This window comes from Glycine soja, chromosome 13 (assembly GCF_004193775.1).
Source record: "Glycine soja cultivar W05 chromosome 13, ASM419377v2, whole genome shotgun sequence".
Classification (NCBI taxonomy): Eukaryota; Viridiplantae; Streptophyta; class Magnoliopsida; order Fabales; family Fabaceae; genus Glycine; species Glycine soja.
This window is the reverse complement of record NC_041014.1, coordinates 25414231-25442180: the sequence shown is the minus strand read 5'-3', so window position 1 is coordinate 25442180 and position 27950 is coordinate 25414231. Positions and strand designations below refer to the sequence as shown.

At 31.7% G+C, this 27950-nt stretch overlaps 4 protein-coding genes across 6 annotated transcripts; 3 read left to right on the top strand and 1 right to left on the bottom strand.

Annotated features, from left to right (window-relative positions):
* Positions 1–547: 547 nt before the first annotated feature.
* On the bottom strand, positions 548–2698 carry LOC114381210 (transcription factor RAX2-like). The gene is made up of 3 exons (XM_028340411.1): positions 2390–2698; positions 1880–2009; positions 548–1681 (listed from the first exon to the last, which is right to left on the bottom strand). Exons 1-3 carry the CDS (start codon positions 2523–2525, stop codon positions 1030–1032), a joined length of 918 nt encoding a protein of 305 aa, XP_028196212.1. The 5' UTR covers positions 2526–2698; the 3' UTR covers positions 548–1029.
* Positions 2699–11188: 8490 nt separating this feature from the next.
* Positions 11189–17944, top strand: LOC114382449 (protein PTST homolog 3, chloroplastic). Of its 3 annotated transcripts, none has more exons than XM_028341876.1 (13): positions 11189–11457; positions 11539–11658; positions 12242–12399; positions 12487–13239; positions 13911–14013; positions 14127–14187; positions 14280–14330; positions 14463–14516; positions 15630–15749; positions 16333–16457; positions 16671–16722; positions 16931–17072; positions 17461–17944. In XM_028341876.1, exons 1-12 carry the CDS (start codon positions 11285–11287, stop codon positions 17027–17029), a joined length of 1869 nt encoding a protein of 622 aa, XP_028197677.1. In that variant the 5' UTR covers positions 11189–11284; the 3' UTR covers positions 17030–17072; positions 17461–17944. The 3 variants fall into 3 exon arrangements, with proteins under 3 accessions (XP_028197677.1, XP_028197676.1, XP_028197674.1); XM_028341875.1 differs by having other exon boundaries at positions 17432–17944; XM_028341873.1 differs by having other exon boundaries at positions 17397–17944.
* A 912-nt stretch (positions 17945–18856) lies between these two features.
* LOC114381049 lies at positions 18857–21337 on the top strand. Its single transcript, XM_028340224.1, has 6 exons — positions 18857–19219; positions 19633–19730; positions 19955–20026; positions 20108–20232; positions 20404–20476; positions 21025–21337. Exons 1-6 carry the CDS (start codon positions 18961–18963, stop codon positions 21127–21129), a joined length of 732 nt encoding a protein of 243 aa, XP_028196025.1. The 5' UTR covers positions 18857–18960; the 3' UTR covers positions 21130–21337.
* A 2870-nt stretch (positions 21338–24207) lies between these two features.
* Positions 24208–27353, top strand: LOC114382114 (S-adenosylmethionine synthase 3). Its single transcript, XM_028341352.1, has 2 exons — positions 24208–24355; positions 25785–27353. The coding sequence occupies exon 2, from the start codon at positions 25785–25787 to the stop codon at positions 26955–26957; it is 1173 nt and encodes a 390-aa protein (XP_028197153.1). The 5' UTR covers positions 24208–24355; the 3' UTR covers positions 26958–27353.
* The last annotated feature ends 597 nt before the right edge of the window (positions 27354–27950 follow it).

The window sequence follows — 27950 nt, the reverse complement described above, 5'->3', positions numbered from 1 at the left end:
CAATAATGGAAAACGAAGGTGCACAATTTTTATTCTGTCTTTTATATCGACAATAGCGGAATGGTGCATCCAATTATTTGATAAATTGAGTTGAAAAAAAATTATTGAGTTGTATGTAAATTTCTTCTTTTGATGAGACCACATATTATCCAGAGACCCTTTCAATTTAAAACTAATCATCATTTAAATTTTGGTTTAACCTTAATTTGAAAATTTTAATTTTTTTTGTTCATGTATAAAAGTTAAACAAAAGTTAAAATATAATTTGGAAAAACAAAAAATAAAATTAAAGTACAATGATAAAAATGAGATTTCAATTTAAAACTAATCATCTTTTTACGTTTATTTGTGGAAAAATAATTTATTTATCAGAATAATTTGTATTCCATTTTTTCTATATACAAAATTTTCTTAGATTAACAACAATCATATATGATAAGTGTTATTAGTCTTTTAATTTATTGTACAAAAATATAAAATCACATGTAAATCACTCAAATTGCATGACATTAACTAACAAATAACTCAACAATTATAGTTTGACAAATTAACTAAGTGAAATAAAATTTGTATGGAGGAAATAGATACGTGTACGATCTACATTGGGGAAACAATAATAAAACCATAAAGGTGCTTTTAGGTGCATGATTGGAAGCAAAACTGTTACATAATAAAGTATTTAAATAATAGTAGTGGATTGCTGCTGCAATCCTCTTTCTAAACCTGGTGGAAGAAGGATTCAGAGGTGCTCTACTTTACAAGGCTTCCTCATTTCCTTTCTGATTCATTTGTTTTTGGACACATCCACCATGGTTATGTTATTATGGTGGGGTTAATAATACCTGCACCAAGTAAATGATACAATACAACTGAAACTTCCAACATGTACTGTAAAAAAAGTAAGTGGACCAATTAAAACACTACCTTTCCCCCCACAACACTCCAAGTCCACCAAATCAAATCTGAAACTGTTCTAACTTCAACCCATGCCCTTCAAATGTTCTTGATTTTAACAAGTCAGCATCAGCATCAGTAGTACATGACCATTTCCCCAGTCTTGCTGTCATCAAGCATAAAGTTGTTGCAACTACTATTGCTTATTAGCTGTTTAATTTCTTCTAGACCATACTCTAATGGACTTTCTCCCCATAATCTAGTTTCTTCATCTGTCACCCCACTAACCCTACCAGCATTGGAGGGCACCAACTTTAGGGTATCTTGATCTTCCACCCCACTATTGAGGTAACTTAGACGACCTATTATCTGGTCACCAAAAGTTCCATCACCAACATATCCAAGTTCTGCTTCCTTGACATGATTGATCTGATTGTTGTTGCAGCTTCCATCTGAAGAAGAGCTGCAACTTGTTTCCATAAAGACACTACTAACTTGGTAATTCTGAAGGCTCTCAAAAGTGGAATAATTGTCACTCGGAAGACTTGAATATGAAATGGACTCAGAGCCTGTGAAGGGCAAATGGGGCTGGAAATAAGAGTTGTGGTTGTTTTTGAAAGATGATGATGGTGTTGAGTTTTGAAGCATGGGTGAAAGGTTAACTTGGTGTGGTTTCTTCAGTGCTGAAGGGTTCATTCCCATCATTTTTTTCTTGAGCTTGGTGTTCCAATAGTTCTTGATATCATTGTCTGTCCTTCCTGGCAACTGAGATGCTATTATTGACCACCTACACTTGTCACAATGAGTTCCCAAATAAGAAACATGTAGCAGATCTAAAAGTACATGTATCAAATATCATATCTACTTTGACAATTTAATTCCCAAGATGTGAAAACAAATTCTTAGATACATGATCTTTCATCATTTAGTATCTAAAGTATATTGGTTAGAGAAAACAGTGGAAATTAAGTGAAATGAAGAATACCTGCTTCCAATGCTAGCATAGAGAGTGCAGATTATTCTGTCTTCATCTTCAGAAAACTCCCCATGCTTAAGGTTTGGTCTGAGATAATTAAGCCATCTGAGTCTACAACTCTTCCCACATCTTTTCAAACCTGTTTGAGACAAATTAACAGAAGCCATCAGGAACACAAGATAGAAGAAAAAGCTTAACAGGTAAGAGCCCTGCATGTCAACATATTATAATTACTCTCATTAGCTTAAAAAGAGTAATTAAAGGTTTTAAATTGCAATCACAGCTGCGATTTCATTGCGTTCGATGATATCACTACTTGAAACTGTGGACAAATGTGACTGATACGAACTACAATTGCAGTTTGCAGTTGTGATCTTGTGAACACACCAAAAATCTTAATGTTTGGCCGAAATCGCAGTCGCTGACCGTTTTAAAACCTTATGCTTCATTTCTTCATAACTTCACAGTTCAAAGACTAAAACAATCAACTTGAGAAAAAGGGTAGAAAGAAAAAGTTACCAGCTTTTTGTGGGAGAGCAATCCAGTTCCCTCCAGTTCCATTTTTCTCTATGTACTCTCTTAGCTTTTCATCTTCTTCAGGACTCCATGGCCCTTTCTTTACATTGGCCTTGTCACAACAAGGAGCTCTTCCCATCTCTTTTTTTTTTTATTTCCTCACACACACTTGAATAAGGCTCTTTCTTCACTTGAAGAAATTTATATTAGCTTAAGTCAACGAGGGAACAGCCTTTATAGATCAAAATTTTCACTACTAAACTCATAATTGAATAACAGAAGTTTCCATCACTACTATATTATAGGTCCCTCTTGCAAAGTTTAAATTGGTCACTGCATTCACAATTTGTATATAAAGTATAGAAAGTCTGCTTCCCGAATTGTATATAGAATAATAATTCTAAGAAAACAATTATGTATTGCTAGTTTGCTACACATTTTTTCAAGGAGTCGGCCAAGTCTTCGAAAACAAATGTCAACTTGGAAGTCCAATTATGTGCTCTTTGTTCTCATTACCTTATACCAGACTCGTGGTGCTTCCGACTCAAATCATATAATCATATGTTTAATCAAGCGTTGGCTTAATAAAATTTATCGTCTATTTTATTGAATTAAATTAAAAATAAAACTTACAAAAGAGTTATATATTAGCCATGCTTATAAGTTATAAACCTAATCAAATACATGTTTTAAGAGTGCATATAATACAATAAGTCTAAACAAACTATATAAAACTTAAAATCGTCCTCTGATTTGTATAATAAAAATAAAACTAAATTGCATTTTTCTCTCTTAAAATATACTTAACTTATATTTTCTTCTCCTCTTATTTTAAAATATGAATTTTTATTCTTCTAGTAGATAAATATGTATTATATTGATTAATCATCAACAAAACTATTAAATAGTTCGTACCAATAACATATAACCAAAAAAAAGCATGTATTATATTTGAGTTTGCTTTAATACAAATTAACTTGTAAGATATTTTTTCCATATGAAGTTATATAAGGTTAGCTTAGGAGTTAAGAGAAAAGGAGGAGAGAGATAATAAGTTTCAATCGTTTCTACTAACAAATTAATTTTAACACAGTTGACATAATTGACAATTAATTTTGAATATTTACTATCAATATTGTGATTTTAAAAGATTAAATAAACAAATTAGATAAAATTCCAAAGTCAACATTAGAAGTATTTTAAATTCTATTCTATCTTCTAAAATATTAAAATAAAATATAAGATATTCTAAATGAATTATCACTAAACTGGATGGTTGGTCGGATTGGTATTGAGTTTTATTCTTTTTAAGTAAAATTAATTTGAATTCATATCTTATAAATAAAGAAAATGTTATTAAAAATAACTAAAGATGATTAATTAAATTTATTAATAAAAATTAATGATTAATAAACTAGTAGATATGTTATGATGACTAAAAGTGACTTATATAGAAGTATCAGGAAGATACGTATTCATATCGTCTTTTATCGAAGGGTTAGTCATGAAGGCTGATGCCACGTATATCGGGTGTATCCACTTAAGCCAGAGAGGGAAAATGCACCTCGACCTCGAGGAACTTCTGCAACTCAAATGCTCAATGAATACACTTGGGCCACACGGGCTAGAACTTTCTGTAACTGGGCCATTATTTTTTTGGCTTTCAACCTTCACTCATACACACTCAATGACTCAGACCAAATATTGGTATTTTTATTCATATAATAATAATAAAGTATCACTTATAATTTTTTTTACTTTGGATTTAAGGAAACTTTTCGAGATACAGATATTTTTGCAGCAATAGATAAAGACCACGTCTAAGGTGGACCACCGTGCACAAGGCTTATGGTAGATTGACCCATATATGATCCACACTCTCACATATCTCACCTTCTCTAACCCTCGTCGTCGCTTCTCTCTATTATGCACCCCCGATGGCACTTCCACCACCGCATTCAATGGATCATCCCGTGGTGCCTCCAATGGTATCACCTCCACCGCGAAGACACTACCAACTAGCAAAACTCATCATTATTGCAAGCTACGTTTTCAACAAAACCCTCTCATAAAAGTATTTTTACAATGGTTTCTGTTATGTTAGTAAATGGTATTTGAACCATTCCTTTTTATTCATGTCATCATTTCTTATATAGATTATTATGTTAGCGATGGTGTCCTTATCCATAATAAACAAAAATGATTGTTACCCTTTACTTTCTATATGATCAACATGCTCCTTTTTCTTACGTTCTATTTTATATATATATATATATATATATATATATATATATGCTTAGGTTATTACAGATCTATAAACGATTTAAATAATACAATAACAAAACAAACAGATCTAGCAAAATAAACAAGAAAAATGAGAATTCAACCCCAAGAACACAATGGTAAAAAGAAAGAAAAACAAAACAAAAAGACTATCAAACTTTAGACCTAAATCTGACACTCCCTTCACCAAATTGTTGCCGCCGCCACCTCTGCAACTCCATTGCAACAACTCCTCTACACTCCTTCCCGCCCTCCAAACCCTTAAGAAACTCTTTCCTCTTTTATGCTCCATAATCTTTTCTTTATAATAGCTCAAAGTGCGTTTGAATAGAGAATTTTAACTTAGGAAAGTAATTTAATAGAAAATTTAAATTTTTGTAATCTAAAATTCATTGTTTGAATGCTTTTTATGAAGAATTTAAATTTTTGAAATTTTAAAACTGAATTTTAAACAACTAAAAATGTGGAATTTCAATTTCCTCCTAAAATGTGAGAAATTGAAATTCTCTTCTTGATATAAGAATATTCTAAAACGTTCACGTATTTTCTTTATAACTTTCATCCTCTCTTTCACCTGAAAGTTCACTTATAAAATTTCTTTGACCAAGACATGATTAGAGAAAATATACTTGACACATATTTGTCACAACTTAAGAAAATAATAAATGGGTCTAGATTTTAACAATGTAGTAATAAAAAAATGCAATGTATATCAAAATATTAAATTGTGTTAATGTTAGATTTATTTGATGTAGACAAATGACAAAATAATATACAATTCACTACATACACTTATTTAATTTAAAATTTAAAATAGATAATAGATAATCTTTTATCCAAGTAATAACAAAGAAAAAAAAAATTGTGACCAACTCCAACAAAGAGTGCCTAAGGAAAATTTTATGTCTCATTCAAAGTTTTGATAAAATTAGGGAGGAAAACTAAACATTACTCAACATTTTTTTTAAAGGCAAAGGTGTAATTTTATATATAAAAAGAAAGTAGATTAGTACAAGCAGTACACTTGCTGTCGGGGATAAATGTGTATGTCTAAGATCCGATCCAATCCATCGTGTTAACAATTTTAATAAAGAATTATTCTTTGTTTTATTACATATTTGTTTTTTTTACTAAATTGTTAATTTGACAAGTCCTTGATTAAAATTAGAGACTTGTTATCATGATAGATATTATGATAATGAGAAACAAGTCATTTATAATTTTAGTCTAAATTGTTTTTTATCGTATGAATATTGTGAATAAGACATCAATAATTTGGATAGATCAATATATATGTAATGATTTTTATTGGATAAAAATTAATAGATCTCATTTATTAAAGTGTCTATACAGGTGATGTATATGTGAATGTCATCATTGAACTGAATTAATTAAGAATTCCTAATAGTTAATAATCAATAGAAAGTTATTTGGAAGAAATATAGTAGTTTCCTTTTACCTGAGATTATCATAGTAATTAACAAGTTATTTGTTATATTAGATATCATCAAATACTTGTAGAATTAATGATTAATCAATAAGAAATCCATTAACTCTAGGTAATGAGTTTGAGTTTTATGATAGAATTAAGATCTTGGTCATGCCAATTGACTGAAAGAAGAAAAAAGTTTCTTAAGTCATTCATTGATTAAATATAATGTATTAACTTATTAAATTTTGACAATAATACTATGCTCTAGAGTTAACTTTGAGTTGTAAATGATCGAATGAAATGTTGCATTATTCTTCTATTGGTTTTTGAAGGTAAAAATGTTACTTTATGCTATCTACCTGCATGTTAAGGGTTGTTAGCCGTCTACTTTGATTAGTAAATTAATCATGATTAATTTACTATCGATTTAGTATTGAACCTATGTGATCAAACACAACCGAGTGTTCCAATCTTTGTAAAAGAAAATGATTTATTTGATAAATAAATTAGAGAATTTAATTTAATTGAATAAATATTATTATATTCTTTGCTAGTACCAAGAATATAATTAATATAAACAAAGAGTATTATTTTATAAACGTGAAATTTGTTCATAAAATAAGAATAAAATTCTATTGCTATATATCAAGATCAAATCATTTGATTAGTTATCGTAATTAGGCGTGTGATTGTTTGGGAATTATTTTTACCTTATATCAAGAAGCTTTTTAAAATAAAAAGATATGAGATAGTTTTTATTTTTAAAAATAAAGATAAAGAGATATGAAATTATTTTAAATAAAATATCTCTTTCTTGAAAAAGACCCAAATCCATATATTCTTTAATATTATAGATAAAAACATCTACCTGGTAGCAAAGTGTATTAGACACAAACTATAAAAATTCAAGTCTAGTTTTAGACCTAAAAAGTAGAAAGAAGGTTTGTTCTTTAGAGTTCTACTCGTCAAAGAGTTAATAATAGAGATTGGTGGTCTCAGTGTTAAACATGTAGAATTTTCACACTATTGAAAAAAAAATTGTTGCTTCAAGATTGCACACCTAGGTACACAAACCTATTTTTCTCTATTTATTATTGTTGTATATTTTTTAATGCAAAATAGATCCTAATTTTCCACTATGTTAGGAAGACTTCTATGTAACTATCATCTGTATAGTTACATAAAAAAATACCTAACTCATAAGTGAGATGTTAGGTATTATGTACTAAGAGCCCAATACTTTTACTATGTATTAAGATAAAGCAAAGGGTTGTTACACCAAGTGGAAAAGAAAATCAGAGAGTTTTTTTTTTCTTTCTTTTGTACAAAAACCATTGCCAAGAAATATTTTTAATTTTTTCTAGGATATGAGATCCTTCAAATTGACAACCCAGAAATACTGTTGTTCTTAACATTCCACAAACACTAGCATGATGCATGCCACATCGAATGTTTCCATCTACGATTTCTCCTTCCTCTAACAAATAACCTAAATTGATCGTATAGTTGTAAAATTGATTGGGGAATAACCATATGTATCCCCATCCAATTAAAAATACCATACCAAATGCTCGATGTTTTCGGGCAATCCAGAAAAAGGTGGAGGACTGTTTCCTTTTGTGTTTTACAAAACTAGCAAGAATTCTCCAAATTGTGAATATGGACACTTTGCTCAAATAATTGATCACATGTTCGGAGTCTATCCAAGAGCAATCTCCATGCAATAACCAACACCTTGGAAGGGGCTTCGCTCTCCCACAACTTAAGAGGAACTACCTATGTAAAACATTATATGGTTATTCCATAAGCAAATGATTTCAAAGGAAAGTTCAATAAAAAAAGAGTCCATAAGCAAATGAGAGACAACAATATAATGTACCGTAACTCATATTACCAAGATCCTAATACTAATAGGGTAGCGAGAAATTAACATAAGCAAAGGAAAGTACATTGTGAAACAATAAATCACACTAACAACAATATACCGATAGGATATAATTACTATTAATGTGATCGAATCAACACAAAATTTACATAAATGTACCCACACTAGGTGAGACTACAATTATGTAAATTAAGAGAAAATTAGGCTTATCACAAAATTGGTAATTTATACCATGCTTAATTGTATAACTAACACAAATTCATATCACTATACCCATGATATGCGAATTATAGTAGTGCAAATTAAGGGAGAAAAATTATGCACAAAAGAGAATGATAATTTTTTATTATCATGCATACCATATAATAATAAAATGATCTCTAATTAATTTCTTAAAAGTGATGCAATGCTAGAGAGGGTATCCTATACTAGAAAATTACTAAAATAATAGGAAATTGTCACACAAAAGTTGAGGTCCAAAAATCTAAAAGTACGATATTCAAAATCTCAAATTAAGTTTCAGATTAATCAAATGATTATTTTCTAATGCCCATAAGTTCTAGATAAAAACACCAACAATCTCAAAATATTAAATACATAATATATGCAACCAAATGAAACAAAAGATGGGCTTGAAATATGGGCCCACGCATTGGACTCGTGAGTAGGCAAGTGAAATTCATGTTCCTTGCTTGAAAATACTTGAAACGAGTTGTTTTGCCCCGCGAAAGAGATCCAACTCGATCTCCTTGTTTTGGCAATGAAAGTAAAAAAGTAAGGATGTGTTTTGTTTGCCTTAAGCCGAGGAAGAAAAGCACACAATCAACTTTTCAAATCGATGAGAGAAGAGGGAGACATAGAAGAACACGTCATGTTTAGCACAACAGATTCACAAATCATAATTTTACAATTACTTTTTTGATTTTGAAAGATAATCTATGTTTAAGCATGATTTTTGTTTGAAATCCTTCGAACTACAAATTCTTTCAGAGTGTGTTTGGATGCAGAAATTAAAAATTCTGTGAAATTTTAAATTTTAAGAATTTCAAATACTTCAATTGAAATTCTTTTATTTTTAAAATTTTGTATTTGGATAAAAAAAATTAAAATTATGAGGATGAAAAAAATGAATGAAAAAAGAAAAAATATCATTGGTGTGTTAGCTATACGTATTTTTGTATGCTCACATCCGATCGATATTTTAGGAGTTCAGATGGTACTTTTTGAAGAAGACTGTAAGAAGAAAATTTCACATTTTAGAAGGAAATTGAAATTCCAGATTTTTAGTGGTTTAAAATTCTGTTTTAAAATTCCAAAATTTTAAATTCTTCATAAAAAAACATCCAAACAATGAATTCTAAATTACAGAAATTCAAATTCTCTAATAAATTACTTTCCTCAATTAAAATTCTATCTCCAAACACACTCTCAATCAATTTTATAAATCATTTACAAATGGAAGAGAAGTCGAAGAAAAATTGAAACACATTTTTGCGGACAATCCTAGAACTATTTTTTTTCCGCAAAATTCTCTCAAATTAGTGAACAAGAATTTGTGTTCTTCGATAGGTTTTATTGAAATCCATTGTTCTACAAAAAGCCCTCAATCAATTTTGGAAAAAAGATTATGCATATGAGAGTAATTGGATTCAAAAGTTTCGAGCTCTATAAATTTCACGAGAAAATAAAATCTTTTAATTTTCTAAAATTTGTTCACAAAATTATGCAAAATTTTGATGTGTTATTCCAATTACTACAACGAACAAAATATCCCAAACAATTTCAAATTTCATACATAAAATATCAACATTCTTTGTTCAACGAAATTCAAAGAAAAAGAAAGGGCACTGGGAATTGTTCTAGCACATATTAGATATTAGAGCCATTAATTTGAATTTCATGAATAGGAATAAAGGAATCAAAATAATGGGGTTCACACAATTAACAATTATAAAACAACACATATAAATACAACTTTTAACATATAAGCAGAAATCTATCAAATGATCTATATGATCTATTTATTAAATGATTGATTACTCAACCCATCTGGATCAATCTTGTCTTAATTTCATTCAAAATATTCCTAATATAAATATAATAATTATATTATCTCAAATTGTCGACCAATGATACTAAAAGATAGTATAATAATTATTAACTAATACTAATTTATAAAAAATATTTTAACAATACAATCTTAATTTAAGTATAAATCACAGGGATTCTTTATGGGCAGACAAAGATATTTGGTTTAATTTAAATCAAAATAAATATTTCTAAAAAAAATTAGTATTTATTTTTTCTGATAAAAATATAAAATATTTTAAAATAAATTTAACATGAGACACACGTTCAATCAATAGATTAAAAAGCAGGTGACACGCATCTCACATTGAGAAAGAAGCTGACGGTCCTGATTGAACGCGAAATCATCACCTTTCAAGGATCAAATGATGAAGCATTATGAAGCGCTAGTTAATAGTTTACTCCCCATCCCAGAACAATCATCCTATTATCACATTAAAAAATACGTTCTAAAATAATTGTGAATTTAAATTTTTAATATGACCCTAATTACTTTTTTTTACTTATATCTATTACGTGATTAATATTTTTTTAAAAAAACTATAAAATAAATTAATAATAATAAGATTAATTTTATAAAATTATTTTTTCCATCTATTTATTAATTTATATTGATATGCATAAAACAACATAAGATTATAGTGGGAGACATTTGGTGGGAAAGAAACTTTTAATTTCCTAAAAATCTTAGAGTTTAATTTTTCATGTTTGGTATTTATCTTAAAAAATTAACAAGAAGTTTTTTAGGAATATTTTTTAAACAAATTTTCACGAAAAGTTAAATATTAAATATATCATATAATTCTTTGATTCTCAAAAAAACATTTAAATATTTCCAATGACCAATCAAATAGAGTTTAATTATTATTAAGAAACATGATTCTGCATGCATGAAAAAAATCCTTTTACTAAATCCCCCTAATGTGTAGTTCAATTAACAACGCTTGTATGAATTTGTGGGGAAAAAAAAATCTAAATTACATTTTTGGAAAGAAAATAAAAACTCTAAGTGTGACAAAGCGTCAAATTAAAAAATTAATATCCTAAATGGTTACAGAGAAAAAAATCCTAATTAAGATTATTACACATGAACAACATAATAAGAGAATTGTTATTGTGTGAGGGATGAAGTACTAAAAAAGAAAGAAAGGAGTGTCATGTGTTGTTGATGTGAGGGTGAGGCATAGAGTTACTCTGGAAGGAAGTGTAAATGGGCAGTGTGTGGGTGTGCTACTTCCCGAGCTGCACCATCTTTCCCTGTCGCCAGTGCAAGCTCTCCCCAACGCACCTTCTTCAACCTTCTGCCTCTTTCCAAATCTCTCTTCTCCGCGTACGGGCTTCTCAAACCACCACCACCACCACCACCACAAGAACCAGAACAAGGTTTTCCCTCTCAACTTTTTCTCTCTCTCCTTGATTTGACTGAATTTCTATGTTTCCTAATTCAGCCATTTCGCGATTCAGGAAAAGTCGAAGGCTCAAGAGCGACTCCGAGATCTGCAATGATATCCGCCAATTCCTCGATTCGGTTGGCCTCCCGGAGGACCACATTCCCTCCACCAAAGAGCTTCTGCTCCACGGATGGTCCTTTCACTTTCCCTCCAAATTCGGCGTTTTCTTTACGAACCATTCTCTCTCTTATGGATAAACATAATTCATTGTCAATAATCAATCGCTTAATTCTTTCCTTCTAAATTTCCCAATATCATGAAATTTGATGTAATATGATTTTTTTATTTAGCTGAAATGCTATGAATTTTTCCTGCATGTATACTGCAATGTAACAGTAGTCCTTGGAATTAGAAAAAATGTCAAATAAATCCTTGAAATTGAAATTCGTTAGTCACATTAGTCCTTATCGATAGCTTGATTAGGGACTATAAGGATAGTAAGTTTGAGCGATTATATTTTCATAAAAATAAAATAAAATTAGCGATTATATTGAAAAATAAGTTGTACATTTCAGGGACTAAAATGAAAGAAATATCAATTTCTGGGATTTATTTGAAATTTTTCTAATTTTAGGACTATTGTAACAATGCTTCACAAATTCAAGGATTAAAATGAGGGTTTCCCCTTTCTTATTTTATTTTTATCTGTAGTTGGAGGGGGTTATGTTTATTTTTATTATAGCCTTTTTATTTTTGACTCGTTTCTCTGCTTATAGGAATGACTTGGCAAACATTGTCAGAAGGAGAGGGCATAAACAAATTCAGGAGCTTCTCACAAGAAGCTCATTGAATGCTGACGTTGATATTTTAAGTGCTGAAACTAGCTTAGATGAGAGGTTGGATGCGACAAATGGTTTTGAAGATCCTTTAGCAGGTCATTTAAATTTCTTCTTTATGAATAGATACTTATTTTGTGTTGCTCGTAATAATGACTGATGACATAATATAATGCAATTTAAAGGTCAGAATGAGACAGTGGACTGTTTGGTCAATGATGTCAAATCTTCGACAGAGTTTCTTCTAGGAAGTAGTTCTGGTAGTTTGTATGTTGACTCTAGTTCAAGTTTAGGTGAAGGTACTAACATCGCTGGAGAAGCCTCAGCTAATTTGTTTGTAGAGGATGGACTTAGTAAAGTAGAAGATCATGCTGAAGTGCTCAACGATGTAACGGAGGGGAATTTCTACCCAACTGAATTGATTATTGTTGATAATGATTATGATAGTTCAAGGGAAGGTCTTCATCCCAACTTCGGTAGCCAAAGTTCCATCATGCCTACAGAAATTTCTGGTGAATTACCTATTCAGACAGTGTCTTCTGGAAATTCTGAGTCTGAGGATAGTTTAGTAGGCAAAATGGATGGAGAGATAACCTTGTCATTGACGGAAAGCCATTCCAACACTTCATTCAATGATTCCAATATTGACACTGAAGACAAAGAGTTTAGTCATTTGGAACCATTAGTTGGTTTACCTTTGGAGCAAAAGGACTTGGGTGCATTAGAAGGTCTAGATGACAGCAAAGATGATATTGCTGAGGATGTTGCCACAACCTCTGAAGTTTCTGTTAGGGAAAATTTATCTGATGACAACAGACTTAATTCAATTGTTCATTCAGCTGACAGCAGTTCTACAAATCTTGACACTTTGGCCAACTTGTCTTTGAGGGAAAAGGTTGCAAATTTTATTCAGAATGGAGATTTGGATCCAGTTGAAGGTAATTGTAATGTGTAGTGTTGTATTGTTTTGAAATTATGGGGTTTTAAATATAGAGGGAGGAAGAGAGATGAAAGAAAATGAAACCCGAAATTGATATTAACTAAGATGTGTTACAATTTATTGAACTATTGATGTATTTGATATATTCACAAAACATAGAGCACTAACCCATATTTATGCTAATCATTGTAAGATAATGAAATATGGTTAACCCGTCCTAAGAGATAATGAAGAAATAGGAAAACTAATCTGATAAAATAATCTAAGACATTCTAAGATATGAGAAAATATTTTCATATATTCTAACTATCATCATGAATGGCTACAGCTATGCCTTTGACAACAGTAGCTTTTGATTTGAGTTTCAACATATTGAGTAAAGAGAAGACAATGACCAAAAAAATAGATGATCTACATTGCCTCAGCTCAAATTTTCACTTGCATGTTGGGCTACATTGCCTTCACTTCAAAAATTATTAGAAGAAACTTTGGCAACAAGTGCCTATGCTTTAGTCAAAGCCCTTCTGATGAACACTTTCTTTTGTTCCTTTTCGACAATGCCCCTAATTGTTTGATTCTTAGATCATGTCTCTTGCATTTCAAATGGGGATGGTCCTCAGGAAAGCAAAGAGTATATTGAATAAAAACTTGTTGTGTATATGCCACCAGGTACCCATCTTCCTGAAGATAATAATGTCATGGCTCATGGGAACTCATTGACATCCAACCAAGTTGTTCCATCCGGAGCATTGGATTTGGATCAGTCTCTTTGGTCAGTATTTTGTATTATATGGATGCTAGTAACCAACTGTGACTTTGGGAAGTTCATTGATGTTTTCATTTGAACTGAACCCCCCTTTTTTTCTGCATTCAAATCATATATAGGGATGATCACTTGCCACATGAGGATCTAACTACTGATTTCAACAAGGACTTGGATACTGAGGTCATTTTTGTGTAAATATCCTGAAATTCTATCTCAATTGACAGCTTCTTGTGACCTTAATTATTTGCTTTTTACTTATTCTCACTATCCAGGCTCCAAAAGTGCAAAATGAAAGTGAGATAAATCATCTCAAGTTCATGCTGGTAGTAATTATTTGAAGTTTCTTTTGTGGTTTAGATTTTGCTAAAGCTAACTAATTTTTTGTTTAAAATATTTATGAATATAACCTTTATCATGCTTTTTCCTCTTGCATTTGCAAATTTTGTTTTGTTTAGTATCAGAAGGAGTTGGAACTGTCTCGGCTGAAGGAACAGATTGAGAAAGAAAAGGTATATGAGAAATATCTGAAAACTGGCACTACAAGATGTGTGTGTATATTGCTAAGATCCTACATTGGCTAGGTGCCAAAGTACTTGTTATTTGGGCAATTGTCCTTTGTTGAACTAGCTTTTAGCTTTTATGGTTGAGTTTGACCCAATCCATTCTCAATTCCTGTATATATTTTCTGGGCTCAGCCATGTTAATTGTTAGCATCAAAGTGACATTTCTCTGGGCTTTGGCACCTTTAATTCACCAGGTAAAAAAACATTTTTAAATTCATTATGATGGACCGAAGAGTAAAGATGATAGAAAGACAGGAATATGAGTGCATGAATGGCTGAATGCGTGATAGAGAGAGACAAAAAGATTGAGAGGTGACATCAAATGTATCAGGGAGAAGATATATGACTGTAACTTGTTTTGTACAGTTCATTTTCTCTTTTTTAGGAATTACCTCTTTGGATGTCTCCCACTCTCCCTATTTGATTTTACTCTATTTCAGTTGAGAGAAAAAGTGTCAAAAATAAATTCTATGATGCCATGAAGTCCTGTTTGCTTAATCTGTATATAATTATATATGATGTTCTCCTTCACGAGATAACTTTGTAAAGGTTCTTTAACCTTTCTTCTGTTATGAAAGCAATTGAATCTCCTGAAATTTATGTTAATTGCAACTCATTTTTAGGGATGATGATCATCTAAAGTCAAAACATGTGTGAAAGGTTCTTGCAATTAAAACTTGAAACAGAATGGGAAAATGCTTGATCTTCTAAATGATCCTAGACTCTCAATTTTTTGACACTTCAATTGTAAGAAATTGCAGGTGGTTTTTTGATATTGTTTAAAGCTTGCTGTCTGGTCTTAATATCAGGAAATAATATACTATCACATTAAACTATTATAGTTTAATGGCTTCAAAGTTAAGTGTAGTTCAATCCGAATTTGTGTCCCAAATCTGACAAAATTCAGCATATTTTTGTTAGTGTGGAAGTGTTAACAAAACATGGTAATTGCATACTAGAAGCAACTGAATGTGTAGCCTTTCTCTCATCCCTCTCTTCGATGTATGAGACTTATTCCATAATCCATACAACTCAGTTGCATGTTATTATTGCTTTCAGCTTGCTTTGTCTGTCTTGCAAACCAAGGCAGAGGCAGAAATCAGCAAAGCCAGAAAACTTATATCTGAAAAAGATGCAGAGTTACATGTTGCTGAAGAAAGTCTTTCAGGACTCAAGGAGGTATTGCATCTGTGTTCTTGTGGACTTTTAATCCAGTAATGTATTCGTTCTTGGCCTAGTGTTTTTTTTTTGTTTTTTTGTAAATTTTAAGCAGTTTCAGATAGGAATATTGTTTATGAAATTGAAGAGTAATTGTTTAAAATTATTCATACATTGGATTAGAAACATTCAACATTCCCTACCTCAAAAAAAAAAAAAATCAACATTCCCTAAACTTATTATTGTGAAACAAGTCTTGATGAATGCACCATAAGCGCACTTGATCCCTTCCTTTAGAGAGTTGTGTTTTACTTTTGCAAAAAATCAAAGCTGGTGCCATTTACTAAACTGAGTTTCATCTGAAAGAAAAAACTTCAAACACCATGTTGGTCGTTAGCTTCAATGAATGCATGGTGACAGGAGTGTGTTTTTTCACATGGAAGAGATGTTGGTTCTATTTGTTCCTGTATATGGTGTGTTTGGTAATCAATATGTGAAATCATAACTTTTCTATCCAAAAAGATGAAAAATAGATTTTTTATTTATTTATTTATTAAAATGTACATATATGCTGAGAGTTCTGTTTGCCCTTATTATATTCCAGGTTCAGATTGAGTTCTGTGGTGATGGTGATGTTGTGGAGGTGGCTGGTAGCTTCAATGGTTGGCATCACCGAATAGAAATGGATCTTCAACAGTCAACAAGTGCTATAGACCTTGATGGATCAAGGTTATATAGATTGAACATGTTCAACTAGTTACTGTTAACTGATTATGTATTCATAAGTCATCATTCTGTTCTTGTTGATTACTTATTGTTTATTGATAAACATTTTGTGTCCTTTGATAAAATAACAACATAATAATGTCATATTAGTATTAGGAAAGTTAACCTGTCTTAATCATAATCTTGATATATGTTGTTCAATGTAATAATATCCAGGAGTTCCAGATGTTGGTCAACAATGCTGTGGCTTTATCCTGGTGTATATGAGGTGTGTGCATCTTCAACGATACCCCTTCGGTCATTAATTTTCTAGTTTTCTGGTTCTCTCTCTAATTATGGGATTTATATTTTTTGTTTCGTAGTGTAGCAGTTGGAATAGGTTGGATAGTTTATTACTTGTTTGTTTCTATTAACCTTTTGACTTGTAAAGCATAAATACTTCAAGATGATTTAATAACTATATTTGTTTCTTGTAGATAAAATTTGTCGTTGATGGCAAATGGATAACAGATCCTCAACGGGAGTCAGTAACAAGGGGTCACATATGTAACAACATTCTAAGAGTAGATAGATGATGCATTCTGGTTCAGGTCACTATTGCTAGATGTATATAAAATGGTAAGATGATGGTTTTCTTCCTGACTGTTTTTAATCATCAATTTTAATGTTGCCAGAGATACACTGAAAGTGACAGAATCAAACTACAGGTTTCAAGTGATAATTGGAAATCGTTGATGTGCAACATTCTAAGATTAGATAGTTGTTGCATTTCGATATTTAGTTATTGCCTTGTTCTTAATCATTAATTCACCCCTTTTCAGGTCTTACTTGCGCTTAAAGTTAATTTCAGCATTCTCTTGATAACTTCTTAAAATTTGTTTAATACTGAAGTTGTGTTTGATTTGTATTTGAGTGCCCTAATATTATTATGAACTACTGTAGGGTACATAAAAATTGAAGAAAATGGTTTACTGCAGATTTCTAATAAAATCACCACGTTTGACAGCAATATGGAAAGGAGGGGAGACGCAAGCAAGCATGCAAGAATGAGCAGAATCTAAATGAGATTCTTTTGCTACCGTCCTGTTTGTACATTTGGGTCTTTTTTTTTGGTCCAAGTACATTTGGGTCTGAAATTAGAGACCATGACATTATCTAGGACTGTGCAAGAGTTAATTAGAAATTAGGAATTTAGGGTGGGACAGTGCAGGGGGATTTGGGTAGTCCGTAAGAGGTTGTAGCTTCAGACCATGCTATCATTGTATCAATCGGGAGAAATGTAGCCTCCTTCGTTTTTGTATTCCTCATTTCTTGTTTCTGTTATTCTTTTGGTGGTTAGAACCAGGATAAAAGTTCGTTTTGCCGAGCTTTGTAAATTCAACGAGTGATATTTGATGACTGCGTTTTCATGTTTGGCACGAAAGAAGCGAGAAATTCAAGCGAAGTTATTATCAGAAAAGAGTTATGGAGGGATAGCCGTATTTGTTTAATTTTTGTTCTGAACTTTGTTCTTTGACAGTCATTTCATAAGTTGGACACCAACTTCAATTAGGAGTTTTAGTGTTTTACAATGAATTAGGGACAAGGTGAACTCTTATTGATGACAAGGGAAATGCAAACATTGTTAGCTACAAAAAGGTCAATGAAGGCTTCCGAGATCATAATTGACTAGTCTCGTCTACATATATATTTAACTTTGGACCAAATATGCATTTGACTCGTTTGTGACATAATTGACTTCAGGTCGGATTTAACGTATGAAACTCGGTCCGAGCTATTGCACTCAACTACACAATGGTTAACCACTAACCTATTGCACTCAACTAGTATATAGATGCGAAAAATAATATTTATGCATTTATTATAATTTTTTGTAATTTACATTGGTTTATACGGGTTAACTATCAATTCTTTGATTCAATTAATGACATAGTACATCGATCGAGTTAATGAGCGATTCGTTTTTCAAAACTTGCATAAAAGAAAGAAAAATTACTTCTTTTTATTGTAATAGCATCAATGTAACAATCTCATGTCATTGTAAAGGTAATTGAAAATAATATGAATAGTGCAAGGAAGTAATTCCGAAAGTGCAGACCCCATTGTAAACGGATTTGACTTTTTTGCTATCTCTTTTCAAGTTGTTTTTATATTATCCCTTCGAAATGATATATTTTCATGATTTTTGTGAAGTGAATTCACAAAAAAATATTAAGACGTTATATAAGAAAAGATAAATCCATTGTAAACGGGTGAATGTTGCAAAGCCCATGGAGATGATAGGCCCAGGAAAGGAAAGAGAAGAAAGAAAGAAGCGTGTGGAGGCCACGTGGAGAGGGTGATAGAGTGATAGGCGTGTCTGTTTCCTCACCTTTCCACTCTCCCTCTCTATATCCTTTTTTTTTCTTTTTCTTTTCATCATTCTGTGACTCCACTCACACTTCCAGAGCACAGTTGCAGCGCTTTTTTTGTCTTTTCTTTGGTTCTGTTTTGCGGCATTAACAAAATGGCAATGGCAATGGCAGCAATTGCTTCTTCTCTCGGCGTGGGTCTCCGTCCTCTTTCTCTGTCTTCTCCCTCCTCAGCACTGTTCCAGTCCCGCCACTCCTTCACTATAACAACCACAACACCCAAGTGCTGCCTCGCACCAAAACAAGACTCACCCCTGGAACTGGAACTAGTGAAATCAACACAGAACACCCAAATCATCTTACACTCTTTCTCTCCATTCCCATTGCTCTGCGCCGCTGCTCTCTTACCCGGAAGTATGCACTTTCAAACACTTTTCTTCTTCTTCTTATTATTATTATTAATGTGTTGGAATTTTTCCTTAGTTATTAGTCAATATTTATTGTTTATGCGGATAGATCTGGAGGTGATTTTTGATATATGTCCTTAGAATCTGTTACGGAATGTTGTAGGCACAGCAAATAACCCTTTAAAAGCGTAATTGGTGACTTAATATTGTAGACAAAGCGGATAATCATTTAAAAACATCATTGGTGACTTCATGATTCTTTTCAACCCCTCAGTACCTTTCTAATCTAATTCTTTAGATGGGAGATGAAAAATCATAGGAATAATAAATAACTAATATAATTGTCTTCAGCACGATTATATGAATAAAAAATTCTAATATTTAGAACAATCAATGGTTGCCATTTTTAACACTTAACAGGTGAAGCGGTAACATCTGTGTTTGGGCCTTTCGTTGAGCTCGTCAAGTCGTGGAATCTCCCAGACTGGCTCGTCCATTGGGGCCACCCTGGCAACATGGTAAGTAACAATTCAGTAGAGCGGAAAGAAAGTGAATTGAGATGAAAACGAAGGTTTTGAATTAAAGTAGAATGTAAAAAAGTGGGTCTCACATCATCTTTACCGTTACCGTTGATTGGTCTCTTTCTCTGCAAACCAACGCACACTTAGTAACCAAATCCATTATAGAAACAAAGAAAGAAAGGACTTGTCAAATGAATGAATTGCTCTTTTGACCCTTTCAGGCCGTTGTGCTCTTTGCCATGGGTGGCTACGGTACCTATCTGGGTTTTCGCATTCGTTATTCTGATAATCTGGTATGCTGTTTAATCCCTTTACCATTAATTTCACTACTTAGTTAGGTTGGTATTATAGATTTTGATTTTAATTTTTTGCAGGAGGAAAAGGCTAAGGCCAAGGATTTGCATCCCAAGCTTTTAGCTGGTATGTTTTTCTTCTTTGCTCTTGGAGCTACTGGTGGAGTTACAGCTCTACTCACTTCGGATAAACCCATTTTTGAGAGGTAATTCACTTAACTTATTATTGTTATTTTTTTATTTATAATGTTTTTGTATCAGGATCGAACCCGATCTTAACTTTTTTATTATTAGTCTTGTTTATTCATTTTCAAATTTCAATTGTAAAAAATTAAAAAATCATGTGGCTGTTTTTGTGTTCTGTTGTTTGCATGCAGTCCTCACGCTGTTACAGGAGTCATTGGTCTTGCTTTGTTGACAATACAAACTATACTGCCTACACTCTTTGAGGTAATTTCCTTTCCTCTTTTCTTTCACCAGTGTATCCATTTCCCTCACACACATTTATGCCACAATAAACACTGAAATTTGTTTATGAATTTTAAATGAGTTTATAAAATGAAAATAGAGTACATCAATTGATCCCATTTCATCCTTGGACAATTAAGTGGTCTCTGGAGTAAAAATAAAAAAATAACGTACTTTTTAGAAATGTAAGAAACCATATTAAGTAGTCTCCTGAATATTAAAAAAATCCTTCAAATTGATCTTTGATCTTTACTAAAATACATTGACTTTTGGATTGAAGTAATGGATATTCTATATTTTTGGGATTACTTAAATAGTTTTATTACTTTAGAGATCACTTAGAGAAAGGTAATACTTTGGGTATAAAATTGGTGGTTTATTCATGAAATTAAGATTAAGTACTCAGTCACAGTCTTGTTATGAAATATGTCATGAAGCAAGTAAACCAAAGTAATTCATAAATGGAATTAGAAACTTTGCATTCTCCATTTGTTTGTCCTTACTCTCTTGGTTACTTGAATGATATGCAGGGAAATCCTGGACTAAGGAATGTTCATGGTATCCTGGGTAGTGGTATCATGACACTTTTTCTTGTTCATTTTGCCCTTGGACTTCAACTAGGCTTCAGTTACTAATTACAGCTTCCATTTGAACTCTTGTTATGTTGAGGTTATTGTATTTTAGTCATGGTGTACATTCTTTCCTGCACTGGTTCTTAGCTCCAATTCTCAACTCTGATTACCATGATGTTATGTTCTCCTCTATCATTTTGTTTTTAAAAGTAGTTCAGATTGGTTACTTATCCACACACTATTATGGGAAAAAATGAGTATAATCTTGCTACAAGCTACCTCAAATCTCACGATGGCCAATGGGAACGGGAGTTACAACTTGAGATTTTAGTCAACTAATTGTAGAATTACTGATCGGTCTGTGGTTCCAATAGCAAATTTTGAACTATTATTTGTGTGCTGATAAAATAAAAAAGGATATTTGATAGTTACTAACTACTAAGTGATCAAACAGTAATACTATGAGCATAATAGTTATGAGTCTCGAATATTATAATACAAGTTAAATAATCTATACTGTAGATATAAATATTTTTTTAAAAAACTAACATTATAGAAATTCATGATAAATAATAAGTCACCATTTATACACAACCACCAATTTAGTAATGGAATAAAAAATTGAATGATACTGAAATTAACAGAAAAAGTACATAGCAAATTCGATAAATAAAAAAAAGGAGAATGTAAACTAAAAAATAGCTCTATAAAATGTGAAGGAATAGAAGATAAAATAAAGTACTTTATACATGACACAAATGGCGAAGCGTGTACCCTAATTTCTTGTTGTTCCTCTGTTGTAATTTATGCTAGCTACTACTATCTGTCGTATATAGTATGGTTATTGGCAGCTAGCAAGGCAAATATGAAACATCACAATTGAGAATGTGTTCCACTCGCATCAAAGATCTTCAAACTTTGATTACCCGTTCCAACACTTTGATCCCAATAATTTTCTACGCAATTTGCAAATGCAGGTAGTGGTTCTTCACAAAGATCTTCGAACTTAAATGTTACCTGGCAATACTGCTCGTACATAGTAATAACTTGGTCCACCGCATCACTGGCTGCATTCTTTGAACTGGCGAGACCATATCAGTATTAGTGTGCTACATTCTGGCTAGGATTTATTTTTTGTAGCATTATTATCCTTAATTTTAAAATATGTTCCATTATCACGAGTCTGAATTTTTAAAGTGTTTTGATATCCATTCATACCAAAAAGGTTGTGTTCCGATGCACAAAATCTAGATTGAATTGACGTTACATTTAACTCAACATGTTTCCAAACAGGCCCTAAAACTCTCTTGAACAATTCATTTTGCGCTCTTATTTAACTTGCATCTCTAATACACGAGCACAAATATCAAATTTGTTTATTTTTATTAATAAATAATGTAAGGGTTGGATACCAATCATACTTATAACCTGCACTTAATCTAATATATATATATATATATATATATATATATATATATATATATAAGGTTTTATTATATGGAGTGATGTCATTGGATCTTCTTGTATTCATTTTCTTCAAATGATTTAATTAATGTAAATTTTATAATTATTTTATTTTATTTTTAATAGAATATTAAATCAATTATAGAAGATAAGAACCATATAAATTGGAATATTTTTTTTTGTTTCAGTTTAATAAATTTGGTTTAATTGAAAATTTTAAGTTTCAAAAATAGTTATTTGTATAGTAATATATAATAAAAATTATTTGAATGTATGTTGTTAGAATAAAATATTAATACCAAGTATAAATATACCATTAAATACTAATTTTCATTCTAAAATTTGGTTGATATATTGAATATTTGATTGTCTTAGTTAGACATGCTTGTGTTAATAATGTTTGGTTGCTAATTAATTGATTTATTAAGTATATCTGGTTTCAAAATTTATTTAGTAAAATAGATATTATTATTTTTTTAGGTTAATTGAATCAAACAAAATTTTTTATCATTCTACTTTTGATTTTTTTTTTCAGTTTTATTTACTTTCCGACAAAAAAATTATCTATAGAAAATTTGCCAGTATTGTATAAATAATTAAGAAAATTATCATGAGTATATATTTAGTTTAACTAAATCATCAAATCATATGAATTTTTATTTTATATCAGACCTTAATTAATTTATTAGTTTCTCTGAAATAATTTTTATAATTACAATAATTAATTATCATGTGATCAAAATAATAAATAAAATATTTTATTTATTAATTGTGATATATTTAAAATGTTCAAATTATGCAATCAACTATAAGTGTAAAATATGAAAACATATATGCAAATCATAATAAATTATTTAATTAACAAGACATGGAATTCTATTATAATTAAACAACTTATCTCAATTTTTACTATACCATATCAAGCATGCAAATGAAAAAAAAAAATTAACTTTTTTAAAAGAAAGTCGAAAGAGGTAGAAATCACTCAAGTGAAAGAAATCTTATCTAAGGCAACAATCTCAATAATAACAATAATTTGAAGCATGTGTATATAAAAATATATGTAGATATTTATTGACATATCTACTCACATATATTTATTAAAATTCAAACCAAATAATTAATAAAATATTTAAAAAAATTCATATAAATTTAATAACGTGCAAGACACGTTAAACTAAGTTAGTTTAACTTATTTTAAAGAGACAAGACAACCATTTAACTAACTTGACTTTTATTAGATTCGAAGAAAGAACATTTATTTCCACATAAAAGAATTATTCGTAAACATTATGCAAGAATCGAAGTTAAAATTGTCTCGTAGTGCAACAAGAATGGAATGTAAGAATACATTTTATCAAATTTTATTTTAAACAATCGAAGCAATGTAACTTAGTAACATTAATTTTACTTCCCTTTATTTTAATTTTTTTTATCAATTCAAATATTGGACAAGGGTTAGTATGTTGCACTTTTTTTATTTTTATATTTGAAGATTCACTAGAGTGACCCAAGAAATTAAAGCTATGTGTCATATATAAACAATTGTTGCACAATTGAAAAGAAAAATAGTGTTTCTTTTTTTACAAACATGAAAAAAATAGTGTAAAACTAAAACATGGTAGTAAATGAAAAGAAAAATAAGAAAATAGACAGAAAATAAGAGAGAAGGAGAGAGAGAGGGGGGAGATGGAACGAGTCTTCCGCTACGTAATCTCTCTATCTCACTGGCAATATATGTACACATAACACTATTCATCTCATCTCTTCCTCTTCAATTTCGCATCTTCTCCTTCTCATTCCAACTCCAAAATACACACACACGGTACGTTCGTATCCCTCTCCCATTTCACAATGCATATGCCTGTTTCTTCTCTTTTGCCATTTTAATTTGCATTTACGATCTACCATTTGATTTCATTTCTGTGATAACCGTATAAATTTTCCTGTTTCTTGTTATTTCATTCCATGCAAAATTGAAGTTGCGAATATGAACATGCTCTGTGCCGCGTTTGATTCCTTACTGGATCGGACGCTCGCCTCGATTGGCTTTTTTATTGGTGAATTGCGATTGTAGGTCACGTTTGAATAAGTGACAATGCCGTTTCTGTTTGAGATATTGAAATGAATATTACAAGATTTGATCTCTATTCACGAACACGACGAATTTAAGAAACAAGATCCCACGCCTTTTTCTACTATTAGATTCGAATCTAGATCAATGCTAAGTTTTGTTAGCAATCAACAATACTCTACAGAATTCACATAAAAGCCAATGACAAGTTTTGGTATTATGAAAACACTATTATTAGATTTAACATTATCATATAATCACAAATAATTAGCTTACATAACACACTAAACAAGGAGTATGCAAAAAAACTGGTTTTTAGTGAATTGGATTATAATCGAACAAATTGAATTGATTTTTTTCTCGAACTAGTTCAAAAAAAATAATTGAAAAACTAAATTAAAATTGATTCAACTCTTAGAATGATTTTAAAACAGGTCAAAAATCAATTTAATTTTGAACCGATTTTTAAATCAATTTAACTATTTGAATATAAAATTGAATCAATTAAAACAGTTTGAAATCAGTTTGATTTAATTTTTTTATCGAACTAATTTTTCTACATCCCCAGAATAAACAATGATTTTAATATTAAAAATAAATAATTTTAAAAGATTTTTAAGTTATCATCTAATTATAAATTATCATTTATCATGTATAAATTATCATTATCATTGGAAAACTTTACATTATCGGTACATGTTTGGATTTTAATTAGAAAAGATTAAAAGTACTTTTTAAAAGATTGATTTTTTTTCTTCCATTTTGTGTATTAGAATTCGCTATCATATATTGGAATGTGTAAAAGTAATTTTCAACCTTTAATCTAAAAATAGCATAGTTATAATTATTTTTACTTATAAATGTAGGTTATTTAAAGACTTTATTGATAGTATCATGTAACGATGAATATTTTAAAAGCAACTAAAGGAGTTCTTAATCATTATGTTAATTATGCATGATTATTAAAGCGGTTTAGCAGTATATATTTGAAGTGTGAATTATTTTCTTTCCTTGGTGGTAGAGCCGTCCTCCTTGCAGGACGTTTTAGGAACTTTGATCATTTCGTAGATATGTATGCACTAGAAGTTGCCTTTACAATTTCAGCTCAATTGCTTCTATATATAAGTCAATTAACATGTACATATGATCCACGCTTTTTTTCTAACTTTGAACGACAAAGATGGAAACCTTCCTCTTCACCTCAGAATCTGTAAACGAGGGCCACCCCGACAAGATCTGTGACCAGGTTTCTGATGCCATCCTCGATGCTTGCTTGGAGCAAGACCCAGAGAGCAAGGTTGCCTGCGAGACCTGTACAAAAACCAACATGGTCATGGTCTTTGGGGAGATCACAACCAAGGCCAAGGTGAACTACGAGAAAATAGTCCGCGACACTTGCAGAGGTATTGGGTTTGTGTCTGCTGATGTTGGTCTCGATGCTGACAAGTGCAATGTTCTTGTCAACATTGAGCAACAGAGCCCTGACATTGCACAGGGAGTTCACGGCCACTTGACCAAGAAGCCCGAGGAAATCGGAGCCGGTGACCAAGGCCACATGTTTGGTTATGCCACAGACGAAACACCCGAACTAATGCCACTCACTCATGTGCTTGCTACCAAGCTTGGTGCCAAGCTCACTGAAGTGAGAAAGAACAAGACATGTCCTTGGTTGAGGCCTGATGGCAAAACCCAAGTGACTGTTGAGTACAGGAATGATGGTGGGGCAATGGTCCCTATCCGTGTGCACACAGTCCTCATCTCAACCCAACATGATGAAACTGTGACAAATGATCAAATTGCGAAAGATTTGAAAGAACATGTGATAAAGCCTGTGATCCCAGCTGAGTACCTTGATGACAATACCATCTTCCACCTCAACCCTTCAGGTAGGTTTGTGATTGGAGGACCTCATGGAGATGCAGGACTCACTGGGAGGAAGATCATCATTGATACCTATGGTGGGTGGGGTGCTCATGGTGGAGGTGCCTTCTCTGGCAAGGATCCTACCAAGGTTGATAGGAGTGGTGCATACATTGTTAGGCAAGCAGCAAAGAGTGTGGTGGCTTCAGGGCTCGCGCGCCGTTGCATTGTGCAGGTTTCCTATGCAATTGGGGTGCCTGATCCACTGTCTGTGTTTGTGGATACCTACAAAACTGGGAAGATTCCAGACAGTGATATTCTGGCTTTGATTAAGGAGCATTTTGACTTCAGGCCTGGAATGATTTCCATCAATCTTGACCTCATGAGAGGGGGAAACTTCAGGTACCAGAAGACTGCTGCTTATGGCCATTTTGGAAGAGATGATCCTGATTTCACATGGGAGACAGTGAAGATACTCAAGCCCAGTGCTTGACTGATTCATTGGCATTGGTGTTGTTTCTTAAGGTGGTTATCATCGTAATTGGTAACCATCTTTCTGATTTTGGGTTAGGAAAATAATAATAAAGGAGCTTCGGTGAGTACATACTTCATTTAAGATTGTGTTTCTCGGCTTGGATGAGGAATGGGAGCGGAAATGTGCTGTGTCCTAAGTGGAGGCGTTTGCACAATAGGAGCATGCAAGCAGCATTAGCTGGCTAGCTACCTCTTTTGGTTTTTGCCTTTTCTCTTGAAATTTTCTTTGTTGTTCACCTTTTTTTATCCCTCGCCTTTCTGATATTTGATTATTTTGCAACCAATCTTGCGTGGTTGGGGTAAACTTAGAATGCCATTTGTTTGATTCTTTCTTTTGACACTGTTTAATTATATATGTTTCGCCATCGCAATGACTTCAGAAATTGTTTTTTAATTTCTACTGGGTGCAATGGTTAGGTTTTTAATCAGACATTCATAGAAATTGTTGGATGGTTAAAAATGTCAGATACAGAGAGAATTTGCAAGCATAATATTCGGCTCAAGTGAAACAAGACAAGATTGCCCATTAGCCAGCATAGGTGGTGACGTGGTGTTCCCTTACTCATAGCTTAAGATAATATAATCCTAAACTGATAGTATCCGAGTTCATTTTACAAACTCTAGGAATAAAGCACACTGGTCAAGTAAATTTTGAATAAATCGCGTACTTTTAATGAAGCACCACCTACAAGAAATCCATCAATATCTTCTTGCTTTACGAGCTCAGCTCTATTTTTTTTTAGCTCAGCTCTGTTGCTAGCATTTACAGAGGTTAATCTTAAATCCCTTTCTAAGTTAATTTCGTATTTCATGAATTCTCTTGGCCAGTACATAGAAAAATGTAAGTATACTAGCAAAACAGCGTATAATCTGAAATATGAAGCACAATAGCAGCTGGCTTTTGCAAAAGGCCATGGGAGAATACACCACTTTATACAGAATTTGCAATTTT

What these genes read in the sequence shown, in the direction of transcription:
- LOC114381049 (XM_028340224.1), top strand. Translation starts at nt 18,961, where the DNA reads ATGGCAATGGCAATGGCAGCAATTGCTTCTTCTCTCGGCGTGGGTCTC. An exon ending in TTCGTTATTCTGATAATCTG is followed by an intron (nt 20,027 to 20,107) that starts GTATGCTGTTTA and finishes AATTTTTTGCAG; the next exon opens with GAGGAAAAGGCTAAGGCCAA. An exon ending in TACTGCCTACACTCTTTGAG is followed by an intron (nt 20,477 to 21,024) that starts GTAATTTCCTTT and finishes AATGATATGCAG; the next exon opens with GGAAATCCTGGACTAAGGAA.
- LOC114382114 (XM_028341352.1), top strand. Translation starts at nt 25,785, where the DNA reads ATGGAAACCTTCCTCTTCACCTCAGAATCTGTAAACGAGGGCCACCCC.
- LOC114382449 (XM_028341876.1), top strand. Translation starts at nt 11,285, where the DNA reads ATGGGCAGTGTGTGGGTGTGCTACTTCCCGAGCTGCACCATCTTTCCC. An exon ending in TTTTGAAGATCCTTTAGCAG is followed by an intron (nt 12,400 to 12,486) that starts GTCATTTAAATT and finishes TGCAATTTAAAG; the next exon opens with GTCAGAATGAGACAGTGGAC. An exon ending in AGATTTGGATCCAGTTGAAG is followed by an intron (nt 13,240 to 13,910) that starts GTAATTGTAATG and finishes ATATGCCACCAG; the next exon opens with GTACCCATCTTCCTGAAGAT.
- LOC114381210 (XM_028340411.1), bottom strand. Translation starts at nt 2,525, where the DNA reads ATGGGAAGAGCTCCTTGTTGTGACAAGGCCAATGTAAAGAAAGGGCCA. An exon ending in TGCTCTCCCACAAAAAGCTG is followed by an intron (nt 2,010 to 2,389) that starts GTAACTTTTTCT and finishes TGTCTCAAACAG; the next exon opens with GTTTGAAAAGATGTGGGAAG. An exon ending in TATGCTAGCATTGGAAGCAG is followed by an intron (nt 1,682 to 1,879) that starts GTATTCTTCATT and finishes TGACAAGTGTAG; the next exon opens with GTGGTCAATAATAGCATCTC.